This window comes from Corvus cornix, chromosome 3, assembly GCF_000738735.6.
Source record: "Corvus cornix cornix isolate S_Up_H32 chromosome 3, ASM73873v5, whole genome shotgun sequence".
Classification (NCBI taxonomy): domain Eukaryota; kingdom Metazoa; phylum Chordata; class Aves; order Passeriformes; family Corvidae; genus Corvus; species Corvus cornix.
Window position 1 is genome coordinate 68,974,495 of NC_047056.1, and position 23,290 is coordinate 68,997,784.

At 37.9% G+C, this 23,290-nt stretch overlaps 2 protein-coding genes across 5 annotated transcripts in view; both read left to right on the forward strand.

The window, feature by feature from the left end:
• Positions 1–23,290, forward strand: part of WASF1 (WASP family member 1) — an 89,748-nt gene that overhangs the window by 34,437 nt on the left and 32,021 nt on the right. The window contains exon 1 of one of the 4 annotated variants that reach the window (XM_010402916.3): positions 16,976–17,076. The exons of the other annotated variants lie outside the window; for them this stretch is intronic. The gene's annotated coding sequence lies outside the window, so the exon portion shown is untranslated. Of the gene's footprint in view, positions 1–16,975; positions 17,077–23,290 lie in introns of those variants that run through there. 4 annotated transcript variants of the gene reach the window in all.
• LOC104691433 (transcription initiation factor IIA subunit 2-like) lies at positions 10,111–10,789 on the forward strand. The gene has a single exon (XM_039569640.1). It carries the CDS (start codon positions 10,180–10,182, stop codon positions 10,507–10,509), a length of 330 nt encoding a protein of 109 aa, XP_039425574.1. The 5' UTR covers positions 10,111–10,179; the 3' UTR covers positions 10,510–10,789.

Below are 23,290 nucleotides of genomic sequence, written 5' to 3' on the forward strand. Positions count from 1 at the left end.
TACACTTTAACAAGAGCAGTTGAAACTGGTACAGTTAATTCAGTGAGATACTTAAGGCACATTTGTTATTTTTCATAGTTCTGTATAGAGAGAATAAAATATTCCATTTTTTCAGTTGTATAAAAAATTAATGTAAACATTCTGAAAGCAGCCCAATCTTTGATTCCTAATGAGTGTATCTTTAATGGAAAAGAAACACAAACAATGAAAAAAAAAGCCCTTTAAAAATGTTTTCAGTGCACGGTATATTACCATATGGGCCGTGCATGTGTAAAGAACACTTTCCAGGTGCAATTTGCATGCACAGTCGTACAAAACTGTGCTGCTTTTCACATTGCTGTTAATGATAATCATTAATCCGTAAAACTACTTCATTATTGTCCATCAAAACTCTTCTTGTAACTTGTTGTCAAATACCTACCTAAACAGTCACCAGAAATACTAAAGCATAAATGTGTGCCTCTGTTTTTCTGTATTATTTACTTATCTCCTGTGGCAAGTCTCTTGGAGATACCAGTCTTAATCAGTAGACAGAAAATGGGAAGTTGTTGATGTTCTCATCTGTAGATGAGAAAATGAAAAGCCTCATTAAATGGTGAAAGACTGAATTGATTAGGGTGAAATGCTATAGAAAGTGTAAATGTCAAAAGGAGCAATTTTTACGTTTATCCATAGAAGAGTGCATGAGAAAACCTGAGAAGCCCTGACTGACCTAGATAATAATTGCCAAGTGAAAATGGGTCTGAATTCTGTAAAAGGCAAATTTGCTATTAGGCTGTATCAGATGAAGTATTTTTGAAATATCTAGAAATAAAATAGTGACATTTTACAAAACAGTGGAAAGATCTAATGTAAAATTTTGTATTCAGAAATTATGTATTATACTATATTATTATTTATTACAATATATTATATATTGTTAAATAATTTTGATTATATGACTGTAATACATGCAGCTAAGGAGTAGGATTGTGATTTATTTGATGTACACAAGTTAAAGTTTTAAGGAGTTGTGACACACACACCCCCCCCATGTAAATACATCAGAGCATAAACAATGGAGGAAGAAGAGTTAATTTAGATAAATGATGGTTTTGGCAAAAGAACAAATATCTATAAGGGTAGGCATGAATAAACTTAGGTTGGAAACTGGAAGGAGTGTTTAACCATACAGAGTTGTGTGGTTCTGAAATAGCTTTCCATTAAAGTTTTATTGCCCTGCAGTAGATACCAAATGGAACTTGGTTAAAGAAAAATGATATGACAGGATTGGCCATATTGGACTTACTTGCCTAAGTCTGGCTGTATGTTGCTGGCTGAGAAACGCAGAGCAAGAAACACAGGAAAATACCTAAAAGAGAAAAGATTAGTTTAAGTAAAGGAAAACTACTTTGTGTAAATCGTACCTAGCTTTCATGGGTTCAATGACTAAGTTGCAAGAAGGGTTTGAACTTTTAAAGATAGGAACTTCCACCTGAACATGAGTTAAAGGACAGCAGAATGCAATTTGAGTGCTTATCTTTTAAATATTTCAGCTACTGCAAAGTTATTAGATATGATTGTACTCCCTTAACTCAGCCTTTGTGATGTGATTGTGTGCTAGTTTGCAGGAAAATTGCCCCAAAATATCTAACCAGAAAATGAATTCTGCACCAATCTATCTTGCTCAGTATTTGTACTCCAACAGTCACCACCAGCAGATTCTTGGAGAAGAGTAAGGATTAGCCCATATGATACTTCCTTCATATATTCTTTCAGCTTCTGAGCATTTTCAGCTTGAAGGTTTTGTAAACTCTTGGGAGTTAGTTTGTTTAGGTATCTGCAGTGAACTCTCACAGGTGCTTGTCTGTTCTTCCCTTATCACGTGAACTTACATTCAGTGTCCCCTGCATGGAGTCCATGGTGCTGCTGCTCGTTGTTTGAAGTCCAACCACAGGTTTGCCTTGAACCTGGCTTCTCTTACCTTTTCGTGCTATCCATTTGTTTGCTTTATTGGAAGAAAACATGAATACCTAATCCTTATGTAAGATATTTCCACTAAAGATTTTGTAGGTCCTGTCATAGCAGCTCCCAAACTGACATTTTTTTGCACACAGAAGCGTTCCATGCATTTGAGCATTCCATGTATGGAGACAGGTCATACCATAGATCCTTCTTGCCTGCTTGGAACCTTTTCCACTCTCTGTTGAGAGGAACAGGCAGAAGCCTCATGCAATATTTAAACGGTGGAACAAGCATCATTTTATAGAATTGTATAGAATTTTTTTTTTTCTGTTTGATACTCTTTTTCTTTCTTAAGATTTCCTAATTTTCATAATGCTTCTTGAATTTCTTAATTAGCTTTTTTAGGATGGCCAAGCACCAAACTGATGCTTTCATGGAATTACCTCTTCTGCTCCTTAGTGTTAGTGGTCCACTCAGAGCCTCTTGTTTTATATATGAAGCCAGGATTAGGTTTCCATACGTGTATTGTTTTACATGAATCTAAATTGAATTTCCTCAGCCATTTTATTACCTGGTCACTCAGACCAATAAGCATTTTTACTGGTCTTTAAGGCACTCCTCTTTACTACCTTGTAGTATGTACCATCAGCAGATTTTCTCACCTCACTGAAGTGCAGCCGTCCCTTTCTCCTTCTCCCTTGCCAGGTTACTTATGAATGTGTTAAACAAGACAATTCCCAGTACTGCCCCCTGTGCAAGTGACTCCCCTCCACTGTGAGAGCTGTCTGAACTCTGATCTTCTGATTCTTCTGTTTTAATTAGTTATTTTTCCACAACCTTTGCTTTTATGTTCCAGCAGCTTACTTTCCTGAAAAAATGTCAGTGAGGAATTTTGTTTACAGCCTTTTTAAAAAAGTGAGTAGGCCGCATGAGCTGGATCACCCTTGTGCATGAGAGTGCAACCCCTGCAGAGAACTTCAGCTCTTGTGAGACTTGCCTTTACAGAAGCTATATTGACTCCTCACTGATGGATTGTATTTAGTGAAATGTTCGCTAATTCTGTTCTTTATTATACATTCTATTATCTAATCTCATGCTTACCTAAATGTACTCCCCAGAACTTCCTTGTTACTCAAGCTTGGCCCTGCATTTGTCAGCTCCAGTGTTTAGGTACCAAAGAAGTTGTAGTAAGTTGGCTTGTTTCATCCTGTATTTCATTAGAACCATTGTGCAGATACCATGGAGCCTGGGCGATATGTTAATTTTTGTGTTTGTACCGTAGATTGTTCCATAGTTACTTTCACTTTTAAACCTTTGCTTATTGATTTAATCATTTAGTTAATGTTTTAGTTGTTATTTCAGCTGATTACACTTTACCCTGTACCAGCATTTGCTTTATTAAGTGTGTTCTCTGGCACTGCACTTCTGATGTGATATCCTTCAGTAGTCTCTACTTCTGCCTAGAATAAGTCAATTGTTTTAGGAGCCCCTTCTGGCTTTTTGACAGCCATCCTCATTCTTACACAAATTTCAATTTCTGGAAGTACTACTTCAGGAAGTTGCTTTTCTGTTCCCAGGGGTCAGTACTGGGGCCAGTTCTGTTCAATATCTTTATTGAAGATCTGGATGAGGGGATCAAGGGCTCTCTCAAGTCATTTGGCACATGACACCAAGTTGGGTGGGAGTGTTGATCAGCTGGAGGGCAGGAAGGCTCTACAGCAGGATCTGGACAGGCTGGATGGAGAGGCCAAGGCCAATTGTACGAGGTTCAACAGGGTGAAGTGCTGACTCCTACACTTGGGTCACAACACTACAGGCTGTGGCAGAGTGGCTGGAAAGCTGTCCAGTGGAAAAGGACCTAGAGGTGCTGGTCAGCAGGGGCTGAACATGAGCCAGCATGTGCCCAGATGACCACTCTGGCCTGTATCGGAAATAGTGTGGCCAGCAGGACCAGGGCAGGGGTTGTCCACTTGTATTCAGCACTAGGGAGGTCACATGCCAATGGTTGCTTGTTTTGTCATGCTAACCATGAAACAACCTCTGATCTGAAAGACCTAAAAAATGTCATATTTGTTTTGCTTTTTTCCATCTGCATAATTCTCTAATGCACTTGAATGCTCTGCCATTGCTACATCTCTAATGTCTGTTAGCAAGTGATGCTTCTGTTATAATTGGTGTCACTATCATGGTTGGCAGGTAGCAATATGCAGCAAAACCTTTTATTCCTGTCTAAAATTTCAATCCAGCTTGTTTGCTAGTCACTGAAATGCTAGTTTGTTACTTAGATTTGACTTCAAACTCTCTATTTATTACATAATTCTGTTATCACTGTTTGTATTTTTTTGTCCCCAGTCTTCCTTCCACAAAGCTTTTGATATGCCTGGTATATTAATGTTTTTATTTAGGACAAGAAATTGATATAAAATGGTCCGTTGAATTTTCAATTCCTGTTCTAATGCTGAAACTATAAATAAGGTATTCTGAATTATTAATGCATTCCATAAATATTGAAACACAGGCATTAATAATTTGATAAAATTAAGCATTTAAAACACATTTTAAAATGTAATTGTATATAAAATGTAAGTTAGAAAAGAAAAAATGGCAAGGAGAAGCACAAAATTATATGTCTTCGGTGCTATGCAGTGGAAGTATGAGCTGTATAGTACATGCTGTTAATGTGGAAACACTGGTAATGTAGAAATATGCAAATGTGTACTTTTTCCAGCTCTTCTGTTGAAAGCTCAGAATAGTAAAATGGAACAAATAGCTGAACAGATCAGCCAGAATAGTAACATTAGAATGATATACTTGACAGAACGTGTTTGTTTTAAATGTATATCCCCGTCATTACAAGGGGAAAAGAATTTTTTTGTTCAAAAAAAGGAAATGGCATTTTACCTTTAATTAGGAAAAAAATCCAAAAAACAACCGAGTTGCATAATAAGCATTTCCTCCTTCTGATCTCCAGTATTAAGTGAGTACAGTGCCAGTAGGTCAGGATTCCACTGTTATTTGAGATTTAACCTCTAAAACTAAATGAGATTTTTCAGGGCAGGAGTTGTGTAATTCCCCATCTAACACTAAATAGTCTCAACATGATACTGCAGGAAAAATAATAAGCAAAAAAAGAAAACCTTCACAATTTTCAACATTGCTTCTTTACTCTTTGTTCTGTGTGCTCTACTAGAAGAACCTACACAAATAATTCGGCCTTTTTTGGATTAATTCTATCCAGTTTTAACACGCTGAACACTTTAGAATTATCCTAGCAGGATTTGCAGAGTGTGGTCTCTACCTATACAGACTTAGCGCATGGTGTTTTGAAGCAGTTAGCCCATGCATAAACTAGGGATGCCTTGTGAAAGTTCTTTAATCCATGCCTCAGAAGACTTTTCAGCTGATCTGTGGAATTTACTGAATACTTAAGATTAACCATCCTCATTTCAGTGAACAAGCTCCAGGAAGCTTGTAGTTTAAATAATGAGAATAACATAAGTAAGTACTCTCTGTGTTCCCTCCCCCACCCACTAAGTTCTTTGTCTGAAATTCAGCCAGCTCTTCAGAGCTCTATGATAAAGTCCTCCCCTCTTCTTTGTATTTTTGTATTGTCACTTTCTAATTGTCTTATTTTATACATATGTTCCATTAATGCGTGAGGAAATCTGTAGTACAGAGGAGCAAGCAGTAACTTCATGCTTAATTTGTATAGCATCTCTAAAGAGTGTTTTTTAATACTAAAAGAAGTGTGAGGGTTTCTTTAACATAGTATGCACCAAGCCAAAGATGATAATTTAAAACTTGTTGAATACTGAATATAGTGTTTACTTCCTCTTTTCAATAGGAAAATGTAAGTGAATAATCGAGTAGCATTACCAGTTAAGAATTTAATTTCTATGTGTACAATATTTGTAACAATTGGAATTTTCCTCTCGGGTAGCAGACATTTACTGTCAGCTCAGTACATCAGCAGATACCACTGATAGGTTAAGCTAAATTTGCCAGAGCTTGTGTGATTGAAGCTTTGAGTCAGGCACAAAACCAAGGCACATATTTCTGGAGGTTAGATTGTTTCCCTAGATGAGCCATTTTTGTTGTGATAACTCCCTCCCACACGCACCCCTCCATCGTTTCTCCTGTGTTTTCCCAGTATTTTTTATTCGTGGCAATAATATTTATTCACAGGTATAATGAAATATACTTGTTCTCAAGTATGCAGACGACCTGTAGTTTTTGTGAGATGTTGCAACAACTTTATTTGGGAAAGTTTGCCAGACTTCTTAAGACACCTGTGGATGTTTCTAAGGACAGGTTAACTGAGCATTTGCTGGTAATAACTTGAGCATAATTGATCCTCCCTTGTGGTGGAAGAACGGACTGTAGATGACCTGAAACTGTCCCTCTCTTTTACTCGGGTCTATGATTGAGTCTTTTAAAGCTCTCACAGGAGCACTTGTGATTTGCTCCTTATGGGTTCTTGCAGGCTTCAGTCTCCTGAGCATCTGGTGTGTTCAACACAGAGACAGATCTTGTTCAGTGACCTCTTCAGGGTAGCAGGCTGAAGGGAGGAGTGGCAGAAGTTGCCTTTGCTTGCTGCTTGCCTCTTTTCCCCTCAAAAAGGGGAAAAAAGAAAGCCTGGAGGGGAAAGCAAAAATGGAATTCAAAATGTGCTTTGATGAACATGGCTGATTAAAGAGTTCAGCTCCCAGGTTGGGGTCTCTCCAAAGTGACTCAAACCAGCAAGAAATTCTGCCAGCTGTCCCTAGGCAATTCTCCTTTGAGAAGTCCTGGCAGAGCTTCTTGTGGTTTTTTTGCACAGAAGTGCAAAGTGGAGTGACTTTGTCTTGAAGGAAATGTCAGGGCTTCCTGAAGTGGAGGTGGAGTCTCTGGGTAAGAGCGCTTTCATGCCGAGGAACTCACCCTGTGGAGCAATTTCAGCAGGCTTCATGCTCTTTGTACTTGCCTGATGTCCAGGGGTGCCCTCCTTAATGTGTTCAGTACTATTTCAGTGACCCTGACCAGAAGCTGAAAGGAGATTTTTAGAATTGGTGTTCTCATCTACAGGTTTTTTTAGGAAAACAGGTGACCTTCAGGAAAGCTGGAAGTAGCAGTGAAGAAACTGAGGCCCCTTGAAGACAAAAAATATATCAGTCTCATGCAAACTTCTGAGAAGTGTGGGAATGTGTTTTCTGCTCATTCAATATTGGCTATTAGAAATTTGTAAAAATACACAGTAGTGATTTAGAACTATTTAAGTGAAACATTCTCAGCAAAGCACCTTCACTGTGAAATTACCTACTTTTGTAGTGAGAAAAGCCTGTTCCTAAAGCATTTTTTTCAGTTTAATTGTTACTGTTGTTATGTTGACTAGATCTACAAAGAACAAGAATCTCCTCATACTCAACAGTTTTGCTCTAAGTGTTGCATAATCATTTGGTTATTTTGTTTAATTAGGTGACAAGATGCTCCTCTTTCTTCAATAAGCAGTAATATTTTTCAGTGACATCGGTAGTGAGGAGTAATTATGGCTAGGTAAACTTGCAGCCTTCATTAGGAATGACTGTATGACTACAGGGACTGGACAATTACTTTAATCCTTTTTATTTATGGACAAGGTTGTCCAAATATTTATACAATGATAATTTAATGGTGTAACTGTAAACTCTTGTACAAAATTGCTGTTTGTTACTTTTTTCATCCTTTTCTCTTATATTAGCAAAATATTATCCCTGTGGTGGTACCTGGTATAAACTGGGTATTGCAAGAAGGTACTTTGGACTTGTGAAGTAGCTTAAATTGTAAAACAGAGGAGGTGTCTACTTTCTGTTGGTTTTGTTTGTTTAGGGTTTTTTTTGTTAGTTTCTTTCTGATTAGTTCTTTAGAGGAAAGTGGATTCAGTGTATGATCAAGATAAAAATTTTGAAACCTCCTTTCTTGTTGCTCTAATACTCAGATTACTGTGCTGCTCCCTCCCCCTGGCTCATGTACATTGGAATGGATCATCTCAACACTCACAGAATAACTCCAAGCACATAGGAGTTGCCATGCAAGATAAATCTTAGTTCCTCTAAACATGTACATGGCAATGATCATCTGAGATCTTATAGAACTCCAAGCATGTAGGAGTTGCCATGTGAGTTAAATATAAATTATCAACACTGGTAATTTTGTTAGCATTTTTAGTCTGGGGTCAGCAATGAGTTCTGGTAGTACTTTTTACCACAGGAGAATCTAGCCCCTCAGGAAGACTACCAAACTGAGGTTATGGATTATACAAACAGATAAAGTTGCTGTGGTTTTTCAGAAATGTGCAGAAATTGTATTATACCAATCCAAGTTAGGTTTTCTTTTTTAAATCTTGTCTTTGGGACCTTTTATTGTATCTATATATAATATAAAAACGTGTTCTCTTAGTGAATAAACATCAGTATCAGTTTTGTCACCAGTGTGGTATTCTCTCCTGCTTACTGATGCAGAGCATCTCCAGACTATTAGTAGGAACTCGTTATCTACTCTATTATGTGCATAGCCATGTTTCTTGTACTATTGATCTGCAAGTAATATAAATGACATTTGGTGGCTGCTTTAGCTTTTACTTGTTGCATTCAGAAGAATTATTTCAGATTGCATTAAAGGTAGGGGGTTTTTTGAGCAAGCTTTTTACTTTCCTACTTGGTTATTTTCTGGTCTTTTGATAAAGGTTTTGATTGAAGATCTTGCAGAATAACCAAGAATAACCAAGCAGGCTATTATTATTTGAGTGCATCTGTCATTGTGCTATATAGGGTAAGGCAAGGATTTTATTTACGACTTTTGTTTATTATATTTATTGGGGAAAATAGAAATTTAGCTTTTCTTTATTATTTCAAATTTGTTGCTTAGAATTTTAGTGGTATAAAAATATTCTATACTATCATTGAAATCAAGATTTTACTACAGAGAAGTATTATTTTTATTAATTTTGCTAGTTTAACTTTTAAAAAGACTATCTGAATTTGTTGTATGAATATTCCCACGAAGTTTTGTATGAATCATAGAATCATTCTGATTGAAAATACCTTTAAGACCATGTAGTCCAATCAATAGCCTTATGCTGCCAAGGCCATCACTAAACCATGTCCCCAGGTGCCACATCTACATGTCTTTTGGTCCTCCAAGCCTACATCCTCTTCCCATATACTAAGTGGCTCAGGTATTCTGTGCCATATAACAGCCCATCCTTATGCTGAATCCCATGTTAAATTCCATATCCACTCTTTTTCTCGGATGTCCTCAGATTATATGGGTTCCTCACTGGTGTTTCAATGTACTAATTCCAGACTCCTGGACAGTCTTCTCATCTGTAAGTTAATAAAATAACCGAATCAATATCCGAAAAGCACCTGACTTGAAACCAAGTCCACAGGTTAATTGAAGTATTCTGAACTTCCTTGACTACACAACTTGTACTTCCCTTGGAAAAGCATACTGTTTCCTGGTTTTAATGATCTTAAATTCAGCTATAATATGTTTTAGTTATGTAAAGCAGGAAAGATAATAAAGCATAAAAGTAGAGTTGGAGAGACAGAATTTTTTAAGGGAAATGGTCAGTGAAGAACACTTCTAAAATGGGAAAAAATTAATATTAATTATTAATATAGAATGGAATTGGCATATTGTCTCTTGTCATCTAAGGAGTGAATTGTACTTAATTTAATGTTAGGGCCAAGGTTGTAAGTAGATTTAAAGTGGAGCTTGATTAGTTTAGCTCATAAATAGGATTGTACAGCATTGTCTTTTGCATTACATAGGATTAGATTAATGGTTTAAGCATGACATATCCTACCCAAAATGTATACATCACAGATAGTAAAATCTGTTTATTTTCCAAGACTGCTTAATGCTATGTTTATAAATACATTAAGCTCCTCCCTGCCTAATTGAGACATTTAACTTAAGTCACCCACATATGCTTAGAGGTACTTAATTTGTCTAGGTGTGTGGATAGCCTCCTGAATCCTCTATTATTCCCAGGAGAAGCTTGAAAAGGTGAGCTGGGGATTAGATCTATGACTAATTCCATCTCATCTGAGAGTGGTCATTACTGTCCCTGACTGATAGAACATTTGGTTGGTTATGCCATATTAGACTGTGGGGTATGCCCAGCCCCTGCGCGCTTCTGGCCGCGCGCGAGCGAGGACAGCACAGGCGCGCAGCCGTGGATGACCAGGACGTGTCCAGCCCTCGCAGTGAACCATGGCCTATCAGCTGTATAGGAACACCACGCTGGGGAACAACCTTCAGGAGAGTCTGGATGAGCTCATACAGTCACAGCAAATCACACCTCAGTTGGCCCTTCAGGTGCTACTTCAGTTTGATAAAGCTATAAATTCAGCACTGGTGCAGCGAGTCAGTAACAGAGTCAGTTTCAGGGGGTCTCTGAACACTTACAGGTTCTGTGACAACGTATGGACATTTGTACTGAATGATGTCGAATTTAGGGAGGTCACTGAACTTGTGAAAGTGGATAAAGTGAAAATTGTAGCATGTGACAGAAAAAACACTGGTTCCAATACTGCAGAGTGAATAGACCTGTGGTTTGTCTGCAATATTTTCTGTTAATATGCAGCACTTTCTGGAGAGAAGCATGGAAAGGGACTGATCAGACTCAATTCTTGTAATGCAGATGTGAGTTAATCCATACTAGAAAGCATCACAGAATGACAGCAGAAGAAATACCTGTAGCGTTTCTTCAGTTCACCTTATAGGGCATGAATACAATGTTACCTTTGTTTTTAAATTACAAGAGATACTGTTGTCTTTTTTTCAAAATAATTTCTGTAATAAACTTTTATTTAAAAACTTTAAAAATAAACAAAACAGAACAAAACAAACCCAAAATTACTTTAAGTTGTGTGCAAGAAAGAGGAGGAGAGCCCCAAGTTTAAACTTACAAATCCCGTTTTCTGGTGAGGCTGGCTCCTAGAAAGGTCTGCTGGGGGATGGTCTGGCAGTTCGATCCTCAGGGACTTCAGTCCTAGGTGGGAGGCGAGGGTCTCAAACTGTCCCCGTCCAAAAGGCCTGCTAAAACGTAGGTCTGTCTTCAGAGGAGCAGCACACGAACGGCTGGTTCTGTCTTGGCGATCAAGACGCAGCTCAGGCCAGGTCCGGGGTACGGGGTCCAATGGCTGTTCGGGCACCAGTTATTACAGCTGGTGTGGGGTCAGTGTCTCTCACCCAGGAAGAGGTGACCGGTCCGGGGAGATGGTCCCGAAAGGAATCGCCTTCCCGAGGCCCGGTGTCTTCCCTCAGCTGCTGGCAGGAGGGCCCTTGCAGAGGCTGTCAGCTCTTTAGTGATATCAGCTCGTGATTCCAGCTCAGCTCTGCAGGGCAGCCTCCAGGCCACGCCAGACCAGAGAGAGATGAGAGGCTCGTGTAGCTGGTTCCGCACGAAGGGAGCTTTATTGTGGGTCCCCTCCGGCGAAGGGGAGAGCCAGGGACGAGAGCTCTCTCCCACAGGGGCAAAGGCCTTAGCTTTTATAGGGTTACAGGGGATGGGTGAAGGCCAATGGGTTACAAAGGATCTGCATAGTGTCTCCTAAAGGATTGTGGGTCTGTCTTTTCTCACCTTGACCAAAGAAGTGGTTGCCTTTCCAGGGAGTCCTGCTGGGCGATTGCGAAATCTCTTATCTCAGCAGAGATCCCTCTAGGGCAGGGGCTGGGCATACCCCACATTAGACCACTGAAAAATATGGGTACAGCACTCAGGACAGGTGATTTAAACCTATGTCTTCCCCTTTCTAGGGGAGAAAGAGCTAAGTAATAGAGGAAAAAATGCCTTTCAAGTGACCAGGACGTTAAACTTTAAGGACACATATCTAATTTTCTAATCAATAATTCTGAAAATGGTTTTATCTAATGACTACACACACACACATATATATATTTATTTTTAAGTGCATAATTATTTTCTGGGATTAAGATCTGGGAACTTAGTTCTGCCACTTTCAGCTAATATCCCAGTTTCTGGATAAGATTTGACTTCCTTGTTTGCTTGCTTGGTTTCAAGTGCCTTCACACAAAAGTGTTCTGTGGCTTAACGCTTTTGATTACTGCAGTATGGGAGGCATGAATTCGTTCCTCTTAATCTTGTGTCCATCTTTTAATCAGTCTTTCCATTTCTTGAGTGAGTTCTTCAGACATCAGGCTGTTGTTCAGGAAGCAAGAATCTTCCTTTGGTGCCTGTGCTTCAAAGAGGGTAGATAGAGTTAACCTGAAGTACATGGAGGCCTTTTTGATTTCCTGTTTGTTCCAGATGTCCTTGGATAAAAAAAAAGAAAAAAGTGAATGAAATGGATGGCTCTTTTTAGGCACCTGTGGTTTCTGGCGTTCTGTGGAATCTCCAGCATTGAGCTGGCTATGGTGATTTCCAACTGCTGTCCTCAGAGGCTGCTGAAGCGACTATGTTGGTGTCTTCACAGACATGTCAATTTCCTATTTTTTGCTGTGCTTGAAACCAGTATTTTGGTGACAGAACCAATATTTGATAAGTAGCATTTTATACAGTTCTGTTCTAATATTGTGTCCTAAATTCTCTGAATTTCTACAGTTAGCAAATCTTAATTGCAAAAGGAATTACTGAAATGATTGAATTCTTACATTATCTACCTTTGAGGCAAACAGGTATCTTTATTACTTGATAATTATATGTACTAGTTCAAAGTCTAACAATTCCAAGCTATCTTGTCAGAGCTCCCTGTAGAGAGAGCTAAAGATAATCTCATTTCTACATCCCTATGATTTCACTATCTATTCTCCGCTAAATATTTGTTAAGAGACAAAGAGCCAGCTTTATTAACTTCCTTACTAGATCTGCCCTTTCTCGTGGCTGGCTGGGCTAATCTTTTTGCTGCATTGTATCAAGAATAAACAGATTTCCCTTCTTTTCCTGTTTGTGGTCCCTTCACTCCCTTGAAGGAGCCAACAGAGATCTGCGTTAAGTCGGTGTTTCCCTTATCATAGAAGGTGCTATGATTGTCACATGTAATGGGCCTGAGGATGTTTTCCCTGCAGACTGAGAACACCTTCTTTTCCTGAATAAATAGATACCTGCAGGTTTTTTTGCTCACAGTGCCTTAATCCTGTTGGTGCCATAAGCTGTGTAGGTGTACCTTTACTGTCTATAATAGAGAAGTCTGATGTAAGGTGAATGCACAACTGGAAAGACTCTTCTGACCTGCTGGAGAGAAGTTCCCTTGAAAAGCTTCCAAATGGGACTAGTTTCTCTCTGCTTGAAACTGAGATGGCATCTCCAGTTTGGTGACTGTAGTTTTCATTTGCATGGATTTTGTATTTCCAAGCCCAAATCATAAAGTACAAGGATGTGTGAATTTCAAAATGTTCTTCTTTCACATTTGTGCCTTCAGTTATTTAAGCTTGTAACTTTACGTAATGATTGTTTGATGCATAGCACAAAACCAACTTAAAAATTTTAAAAATCAAGTTTCCAAACCTGGAGTCAAGAAAAGAAGGTGAATGCAGTCATTTTTTGTCTGTTTGTCTGATTCCTATTTCATCTCAATATTTTTAAGTGACTGTCAGATTTAGGAGAAACTTCATAGGGAACAGATATTTGAAATGTTGTTGAACTCCTGTACATATTGTTAAAATGTATGTCTTTGCAAATGTTACGGGCAATGGAAAGGTGACAGTGTTAGTTTACATGTAAATAGCTACAGGAAACCAGAGAGGGAAGGAGTTCTGCAGATATCCCAGTTATGGGAACAGCTTTAGTTAAAGCTCAGAATCAACCATGACATGAAAGCCTTGAGAGGACTAGCTTTAATTAGTTCTAATCTTCACAAAAAAAATTAGTTTTCTCGCCAATACTTATTCATTTCCTGGCAAGAATACTTCTCAAACTCAGGCATGGACAGTGGAAGTAAATGCTGGCTATAATTAACTTGAGTGTTTAAACTTAGGGAAAAATACTTATGTAAATATGAGTACTTTAAATCTGCTTACAAAATTACAGAGAAATCTAATTTTGTCTGGAAAATAAGTTTTTCCTTATGAGATATTTTAAGGTGTTTAAATTATGGCTTGCAGAAACTACAGAATATTAAAATTAATTTATTAAAATATAGCACATTTAAAAACCTTCATGCATGTAATCCCTACTTGCTACATAAATTTGCTAAATGAATGCTGATTCTTTTATACAATTTTTCATCAGTATTATGACAGAAGGGCAAATAGCTCACATTTCTTCTCAATAAATATTGGCATGACTAGTTTCCTTGATTTTCTGTAAAAATTTATTTATTCTTTGGAAGTCATATAAATCAGGCTAATAGAAAAAACTTCCTATTGCAAGTTCTAAATGTGGTCCTGTAAAGAATCCCATTTCCTTTCAGAATAGCTACTTAAAAGACTAGGAGTTTGAGAGTCTGGAGCTCAGACCTCAACCTTCAAAGGACATCCAAACAAGAAACTTAATTGGGGAAAAAAAATTTGCAAAATTGAAGTTATGCAGGTGCAAATTTAGAGTAGATGGTAGCAACTAATGATGTCAAACTAAGAGCATTCACAGAAACGGAAGATTATTTGTACTGGAAAGGACCTCTAAAGATATTCTAGTTCCACACCTTCCCCTAGATCGTGTTTCTCAGAGCTGCATCCAGCTTGCTCTTGAACACTTCCAGGAAAGGGGCATCCACAGCTTCTCTGGGCAACCTGTCCCAGTGGCTTATCACCGTCACAGTGAAGGGTATATTCCTAGTGTCTAATCTAAACATTAAATATCTCTTTAACTATAACTCTTTCAGTTTAAAGCCATTCTCCCTTCTCCTATCACCACATGCCCTTGTAAAAAGGCCCTCTCCAGCTCTCTTGCAGCCACCTTTAGGTACTGGAAGGTGCTGTGAGGTCTCCCCACAGCTGTCTCTTCTCCAGAGTGAACAACCCCAACTCTCAGCCTGTCTCCATAGGAGAGGGGCTCCAGCCCTCTGATCCACCTCTGTCGTCCTTATCTGGACCCCTCAATTTTTTTTTTCCTGCTAAATAAGAGCAGAAATTTATAACTTAGTAAAATTGCTAGGACAGGAAGCATGTGGCATCTATAAATACCTGAATGTTACAAACAATGAGAAATAAGAACTAATATATGTAATCTGAAAGTATAGGGGAACAAAGCTCAGAGGGAAAGAGGGAGAATTGACACGTTTTTATGTGTGTGAGATGTAGCTGGTTGTAGAAGAGTTTACGCAAGAAATTACTGGAAATACCCTACTTAAAATGATGATATTTGAATGGAAAAATTATTGTCCCTAATAACACTTCACTGTGTAGAAAACAGGCACCTCTGAGTCCTCCAGTCTTTCCTTAGCAAGTCTTTAACTCACTTCAGTGGGGAGTTTTGTTGTTACACAGAGTGAAGGATGAAATTGCCTCTTTCTAGCCTGCCGCAGTATAAATCATTACTAAAATAATATTCATTTTTGTATTTTATATATTATAATAATAGAAATCATTATTAAATCATCATCAGTGTTTCTGGACTGTGGGATATTTAATAACATTTCAGTTCAAAAGTAAACAACTTCTCTGTAAATGCTAGTACCTTTTTTCCTCCAGCACGGCTCTTCAAACATGTTAAGTAATATAAATGGCGGTAGACAGGGAAAAATGTTGTTTCTGTGCATTGGTATTTTTTGCAACAAATCCTCTTCTCAGGAATTTCGTTGTTCACAAGGGGGGGAAAATTCATCTACGAAGAAGCTCATCTAGTAATAATAAGATGATTATTACACATCTATATATCCCACTTGGTAGTTGGTATATCTTAGTTCTTTCTTTAAAACTGTGAAAAAGAAAGTCAAACCCAATAATCTGTCTGTTGTAATGCTAGATTTAGTTTAGCAGGCTGCAGCTTTCCTGAGAGCTCAGCGGGGCTGCTTAGGGCAGTATGACCATGGTCACCCTCCCGTAGTCCATTTCAGACGGCCCCGCGGTTTTTGCTCTGGCAGCTGTCAGCCCTACAACCAGTGATGGCAAAGGAGGTGAGAAGGGTCTCCCCATGAGGATTTCAGAGGACTTTTAATAGTTACACCTTGTCTCAGCAACCCTCAGAGGCAGAGAGACCTTGTGATCCGGGTACAGGAGCCAATAGGGAGAGCCCGAGGGAATGGCCAGGGCTAGGGGCAAGGAACAGGGCGGGAACAATGTGGGATAGGAAAAGCAATGGGTAAACAGATCACCACAGTCTGTCATTTGTGTGTTTGGTATCCAAGCATAAAATGCATTTAGGCACTTGGTGTCATAGCATAAAGTCCAGGGAAGATTTCATTCTTAAATACATGACTCATCCGTGGCTCTTGCACTTTAACATCACTTCTTCAAATCTCTAATAATGTTTTGAGGCACGAAAAGCTGTTGATAGTCATTGTTGGCACCTGTTACCTAGTTTAGTAAAGGAGTACTAGTTTATACAGTGTGTATCACTGCTGAATTAATGTACAGGAACTGCATAAGTAGCTCCTGCATTGTGTGATGTTTCTTAGTCACAGCCCTCTGTACATTGGTCTGATTACTACTGTAGATTCCCAACATCATTTATTATTTGATTAATATGCAATTTCCTTCTTAGATTCATCGATGAGATCAACACAACGCCCAGACTCTTGTTTTCCCCTTCCCTTCTTTCCTCACCAATGCACAGCAACTCATTTCTTTCATTTTTGGCACAACCTAATTTAATATTTACCCGTTGTAGCTTGGTACCAAAGGAATAATTATTTCCTCATCACTTTGCCTTCAGGGGGTTCTCCCCTTGTGTCTAGGGAAGAAGGGCAGTTTGGTCACCAGGAGGGAGCGTGTCTGTGTTTCCTTTGTAAGGACAGCCCTGTTGTTAGGGCAGGGCACTGTGTGTTGAATTCTAATGCCTTGGTGCAAGAGCCAGCCTGTTTGGAAGGGCCGGCGTGGGAGGTGTTGGCTGTGATCAGCAGAGCCCCAGCCCGGGGGCTCCCTCGGAGTGCGGAGCCCTGGAAGTTGTCGGGGATGGGAAACGCAGCCATTCAGTGCAGTAGCCAGGGTGAAACACCTCATCCCCCCAGTACCTACCAGGCTGCTTTTCTTAGCAGCCGGGAAGTTCAGGTACCTTTTCTTTAAATATTTATAATTTGCTGCCACAAAATATTGTTCATTCAAAAGCAGGTTGTTGTATCTGTGCAACAGAAGTATACTGGCATTGATTTTTATGTGCTTTTGGTAGATTCTGTAAGATTGTTATAAAATTCACGTGTGCTTGTAATAGGTCTTATCCTGGATTGGCAAAGGACTATGTAGCAAAGGTAACTGTTAATGCATGGAATATTTATTTTCAAGGAAAATGGTAGAAAATTTTCAAAGGCAGCTTGTTATGATAAGATATACTTAAACCACAGAAACTGTACCTTTAGTTCTGGTACTAAGGTTTTGATTTTAAATTAACACTGGATTAGTTATCTGTCTCTGTCAAGACTATAATAAAGAGCTTTTGTTGCAATCCATCATAGGGCTTTTGTGTTATACACTATACATAGAAACTGTTAACAGGAAGACTAGATTAATGCAGAGAGAAAAAATGTCATCAGATAAAACATAGGTCTCAAAAAGCAATTTCAAGTTCCATACTATGTTATGCATTAATACATTTTTAGCCTTTGGGGTAAAGAGGAAAACTTGTAATCAAAAATTAATTTGAGCATTCTTGGCTGTACCTAAATTAGAACCCAGGATACTTCCAAAATTGTTATTAATCAAATGACCTGACAGGAGCTCTCTAGGAGAAAATTAATGAGTACAGGCTATTCTGAATAATATTTAGTAATGCTGCTAAGAAATTTTGCTGTTCTTTTTCTAATTGTACATGTAATAATTTAAAATATTTCTATTTTGAGGTAGCCATATGTGTCTGTACATGTATGTTATGCAAATATATTGTGCATATGCTTTATATTTTTTAAATTAACTTCTTCAGGAAGCTTAATAGAAATACAAGTGCAAGAAGTCACTTTTTTCTTGATTACTATCTTAACAATGAAGTAAGATGTGATTCCATATGACTTAAATATTTCTCCATTAATATATGGATACATTTGTTTAATTTCATTAATTTTTTTTAAAAACTTTTTTAGTAAACTATCATTGCAACTTGTGCCTGTTTGGGTATAATGATTCTCATCTTTTCTGTGAACTATTTACAAGACTGATTTTGTAAGTCTTCACTGTAATTTAGTGCTGTATTGGAAGAAAAGAAATTGGTGATTAGTATTTTGTGCCTTTAGAATTTGGATTTGAAAAATGCGATTCTATTCTCTTCTGATTCTGATTATTTACTGTTTTGTAAATTTAAAATATGACAGGTCATGAAGGGATTGGGTCATCATACATGTAATAAAAGTTTTAGTTTCAAGATACTAAGAAGTAGAATTATAAGGAAAACCAAGCCTAAATACCAATTAATTTGCATCTAACATCTGGAAATCCTTAGTGTTGTTATTTTATTTTTTTAATAGACCTAGGAGAGTTTCTTTAATCAGAAATTTTAGTATATGTATGTTCTGGGTTTTTTATATTACATGTATTTCAGAAGTAAACTATTATACAAAAAAAGATCATTATAATTTTCTTATTTCTATTTTTGCTTAACATACTTAATGTGAAGGAAAGTTGTAAGTCTAAATGTTTCTTGCTGTAGACATGCTAAACAGTGTCACGTGTAGCTTTGTTCATTGAATTTTGTCTATAAGCCAGAAGAGTAACTGGCTTAGTGCCTTATTGCCCCCAGCAGTCCTGCTGTTCAGGGAAGGTAGTGTTGAACCTGATTTGTTTCTAATGTTTTTTTTTTTTTTTTCCAAGAGCAATTTGATTTAAATAGCTGCTTTATTAAGATGAACAGAGATATTTTTACAGTTATTAGCAAGACAAATAACTGCAGTAATGATGGCTGGATTTTTTTTCTTTTTGCCTTTGCTGCAAATTTGTTAAATTTGACATGAATGACTTTAAAAGACACCATAGTAAGATGGAAGCTGTTGGAAAGGTAGTGGGAAATGAAGGAAGTAACATTTGATGCTTAAGAAATTGACAAATCAGTAGGTACTTGTTTATATTCTGGAAAATCATAGGCAAAACCGTAGGAAAACAAAAGCAAAACTTCATTTATGTGAAATCAAGCTGAGTTTAACCTTGTAAAAAGAGCCTATCTTAAAAAGCCACAGTTAGTAAGCTGCTTCACTCTGAACTGTTTATGTTTGAATTCCATTTCATTAGTAGGAATTCTGCTTAACAATATGGACGAGATTTGCAAAATCCACGTGCTGTTTATTTAACCCTGTTGCATTTTGCACTCGTATTGATAAAAAGAAACTAATATTGACCTGAATATTCTCCCCTTGTATTTAGGATATCTTATGTTTTTGCTCTATGCGTGTAATTGGAGTGAAAGGAGAGGAGAGGGTGACAGCCTCTCTCACCTGTATACTGGGACAAGAGGGGCCAGAGGCAGCCTGAACAAAACACAGGTGGGAGGAATTCCAGACAAGTGGGGACACTGAGGAAAGCCCAAAGTTAAAGAGCAGGTTGTAGCCAGAGTTGGACGATAAATGATTCTCCCCAGCAGAAAGGGAAATGGTGTGGAAGCCCTAAGGGCTGGGCTCTCAGGGTGGAGAGTGGTTGCTGCATGCTATGATGCTGTATTTTGTTACGCAGAGCTCATTGACTTGACCCAGATTGCAGTTTCACTCTGAAAATACACTGGTGTTTCCTCTCAAACTTGAGGTAGCCCTGTAGATATGAACTGATATGTTGACTTTCTCCCTGATATGTTGCTGCCGTTTCTGTCAGTGAGGTTGTACTTCTTCCATTGCTGCTGAGGAGTTGTATTTTGCACTGTTGCCCATACTGAGAACTCTGCTCTCACTGCCATCACCAGAGTTCTCAGTGACAGTAGCTATTTAAGATTTTTTTGAAAAGCTAATTTATCACAGGTAAAGCTCTTAAAAGTCAGCATACAAATTATTAATCACTCAATTTCTTCCCACCCATAGCTTGCCAAAATTGCCTTCACTTTTACGATACTAATTCATGATAGTCACAAGCTACATAGGGCTTAAAAGACAGCTTCTTCTTTTCCAATGTAAAAAATTATTGCCCTTTTTTTTCCATTTGTTTAGCTGAATAAATATTAAACTTATAAATTTTGACAAAGAAGTAGAAATGGCTGTGGTTTGTGTTTGTAATCAAATCCAAATTGATTTTCAAATATTTTTTCATGTGCTTTAAAGATGAGTGTGTGGGTTTGTGTGCAGGTGTGCATACAGGCGTGGGGGAGAGACTGTAGTCTTGTGATACACATCTGAGAGAAAATTGGCTGGATGGTAGCAGCTGAAAAATAATTTTTTAACACTGTCTGTAATTATGCCTTAAAGATTGAGTAGAACTCAAGTCCTACCCATATTTGTGACTGTGCTGTCTTTTCTGCTTATCTGATGTGACAGATGTGCTGAAATGATTACAGATTGTTCTACAGGAGGAAAATACTAATTGCCACAGACAATTTAAACAATACAGAAGTCAGTCAATATTAAATACAGAATAAATATTACAAATTAATTTTAAATCTATTTTATAGTTATATGAGGGATATTGGTTTTCACAATCTGTTAATTACTGTCTTGCTAATCAAATGCTTTCCTATACAAAGTTATTGAGATAGAGCCTTCAGTGACCCATTGACATATTAATCTATCCCTGAATAATCTTATCTTCAGTTCAGCGACAGCATATTTAGAGAAAGTTTTGAGAGACTGTTGTTGGTATTACTTGGGGAACAGTATTTTTATATTTGTGACTACAAATAAAATATGAAGTATTTTAGTAGTGACTCTGTGGTTTAATTAAGAAATAAATTATCAACTTCCTTTCTATGCCCTATATAGGAATTGTTCCTTAGGTTGATCAAACTCTTGTGACCAGTGACAGGACTCGAGGAAACAGCATGAAGCTGAGTCAGGGAAGGTTTAGATTGAATATTAGGAAAAGGTTCTTCACCCAGAGCATGGTTGGGCACTGGAACAGGCTCCCTGGGGAAATGGTTATGGCACCAGCTTGATTTCAAGAAGTGTTTGGACAACACCTTCAGGCACATGGTGTGATTCTTGGGCTGTCTTGTGCAGGGCCTGGAGTTGGACTCAATCATCCTGATGGATTTCTTCCAGCTCAGGATATTCTATGATTCTGTAACTGTTTAACAATTTTTGGAACAGACAATCTAGTATAGGAGGTCTTAAGATGCAAACAATTCATTTTACACTCGTTCATAAAGAGCAGTGATGTCAACATCACGTTCTAGTAATATATTCGGCATTTATTTTCTTTCACATTTTTTTAGTTACAATAAAGTCTTTTCCTAGTTAGTTGCAGTTAGAAAAAATTTTTGAAAGCAAGTTGCAGAAGACTGAGATTTGAGGGAAATGTTCCAAGGAGAAGGTTTTCCATTCTGTGACATGGTTCACAACAGAAAGGATTTCAAAACTGTAATTTTAACACATTTCTGTTGAATTGCCAATTTAAGATGTCAGTTGTCATCTTGTCAGTTCTAAGATGTATCCTTTAAGGGATGTTAATTGCCTTTAGAGTTTTAAAATTGTTATGTTGACTCAGCAGTAGGTGGTTGTGGCCTAATTTGTTGAAGGACACCACACTGTAGGTGTCTGTTCCTTCTTAAGCTTATACCTGATCTTGATCTTGCAGTGAGAGCTGCAGAAAAACAAGGAAGATGAATTCTTTGCACATTTGCCTTTCATAGTAGAGGTGGACATTATAAGAACTTCATGTTTGGATTTTCTGCAACTGATATGATTTATAATGTCTTGTAATATAATTAAAAGAAAATTTGCCAGGTGAATGAGCTTGGTTTTTTAACTTATGCAATTCTGATTTTACCAGATTTGTTAACACATTTAAGGTTTTTTTTTATTAGCTTGTGTATAGCGTAGGTGCAGTTAGTACATGATTATGTAAGCAAATATAAAACTATTATATATTCTATTTGTATTTCTAAGGGTGGGTGGGGGAAGTGTTAAATTGATTGTTGCATTTGAAACTGTGGTCTGTTCTGCCAGCAGCTGGAACGTGATCAATTAAATGGGGCATATGAAAGGCGTTGCTGTTGCACATTGTTAAAGGAAAATTACAAGTAGTATTGTAATACTGAAGTCTAAAGATATACTCTAGAAATGGCTGGTTAATTTAACTCCATCAAAGCAAGAGCATTCAGTCCTGCGTTATTGGCATGTTATAGAATATCTTTTGTTAATGTTACGAAAATAATGACAATTTTAGTAAGGGTGAAATGTAACCTAATCAGAAGTAAACTTTCATTAATAAAACCATGTGATTGTGAAATTTCATTACTCTCCTGAAAATGAAACTGTAGTTTAATTTCTAGTTAAACTGTTGGGCAGGTGAGTTCATTTTCCCCACCTTATTGTTGTGCTTTCATTCCTACCTGTCTTACTGTACTCGTTAGAAAATCTGAATCATTACTGTGACTACTGACATTTCAGATTTTTCACAAGCTTCTTATAAGTCATGTAACATTTCTCCACACATCTTGCAATTCTGAAATTTTTCTACAGGAGGGTGTTGAAGGGGAAGTGGTAGCTTGTTTCCTACCCCAGTGCTCCCCAGGACCTTCTCTGAGCACCAGCAGCGGGGAACATTGTCCTGCTCAGAGCCAGGGGCTGTGGGCGTGAGGGGCAGGTGCCCTGAGAAGGTTTCTCAGCTGCTGCCAGCAGTGCTTGAGAAGTATGAGACAAAGAGTTTCACTCACTCCCTAAGACCCCTAAGAGCTGAAGAGGACTGCAACACACTCAACAACTTGCTTTTTTGAAAAGAAGTGTGGTCGAATCTCATTAAGGCTGTTCTTCTGAAAACATTTTAATTAGCTCTCATTAGTGCCGTTGTTTTGCTGGGTTTTTTTAAGTAATAGGAATTAATTGAAAAGCAACTTGAGCATTTTACCTAATTCCTGAAAAATCACGTATGAAAACATGGTAGCTTAACAAAAACATTAGGCAGGCATTATGTACACACAGTCGTATTCTGTACTCATACTTGAAGCATATGTGAGGGGGATGAGTTTGTGCCAGCCATTGTGCAACTGAAGTAGTAAAGGGTTTTGCAAAGAAGATTAGAGTTGGCTTCTCAAGTGGATTCAGAGTGCTTCAAAGGATGTATAGGAAGTGGGGCAGAAGAGTTTTCAATAGTAGCTCTACAAAAGGCATCCGCATCTCTTTGTAGAGAGAAGTTTCATTTTAAGATC

Excerpts from the sequence above, each read along its gene's own strand:
- LOC104691433 (XM_039569640.1), top strand. The coding sequence starts at position 10,180 with ATGGCCTATCAGCTGTATAGGAACACCACGCTGGGGAACAACCTTCAG.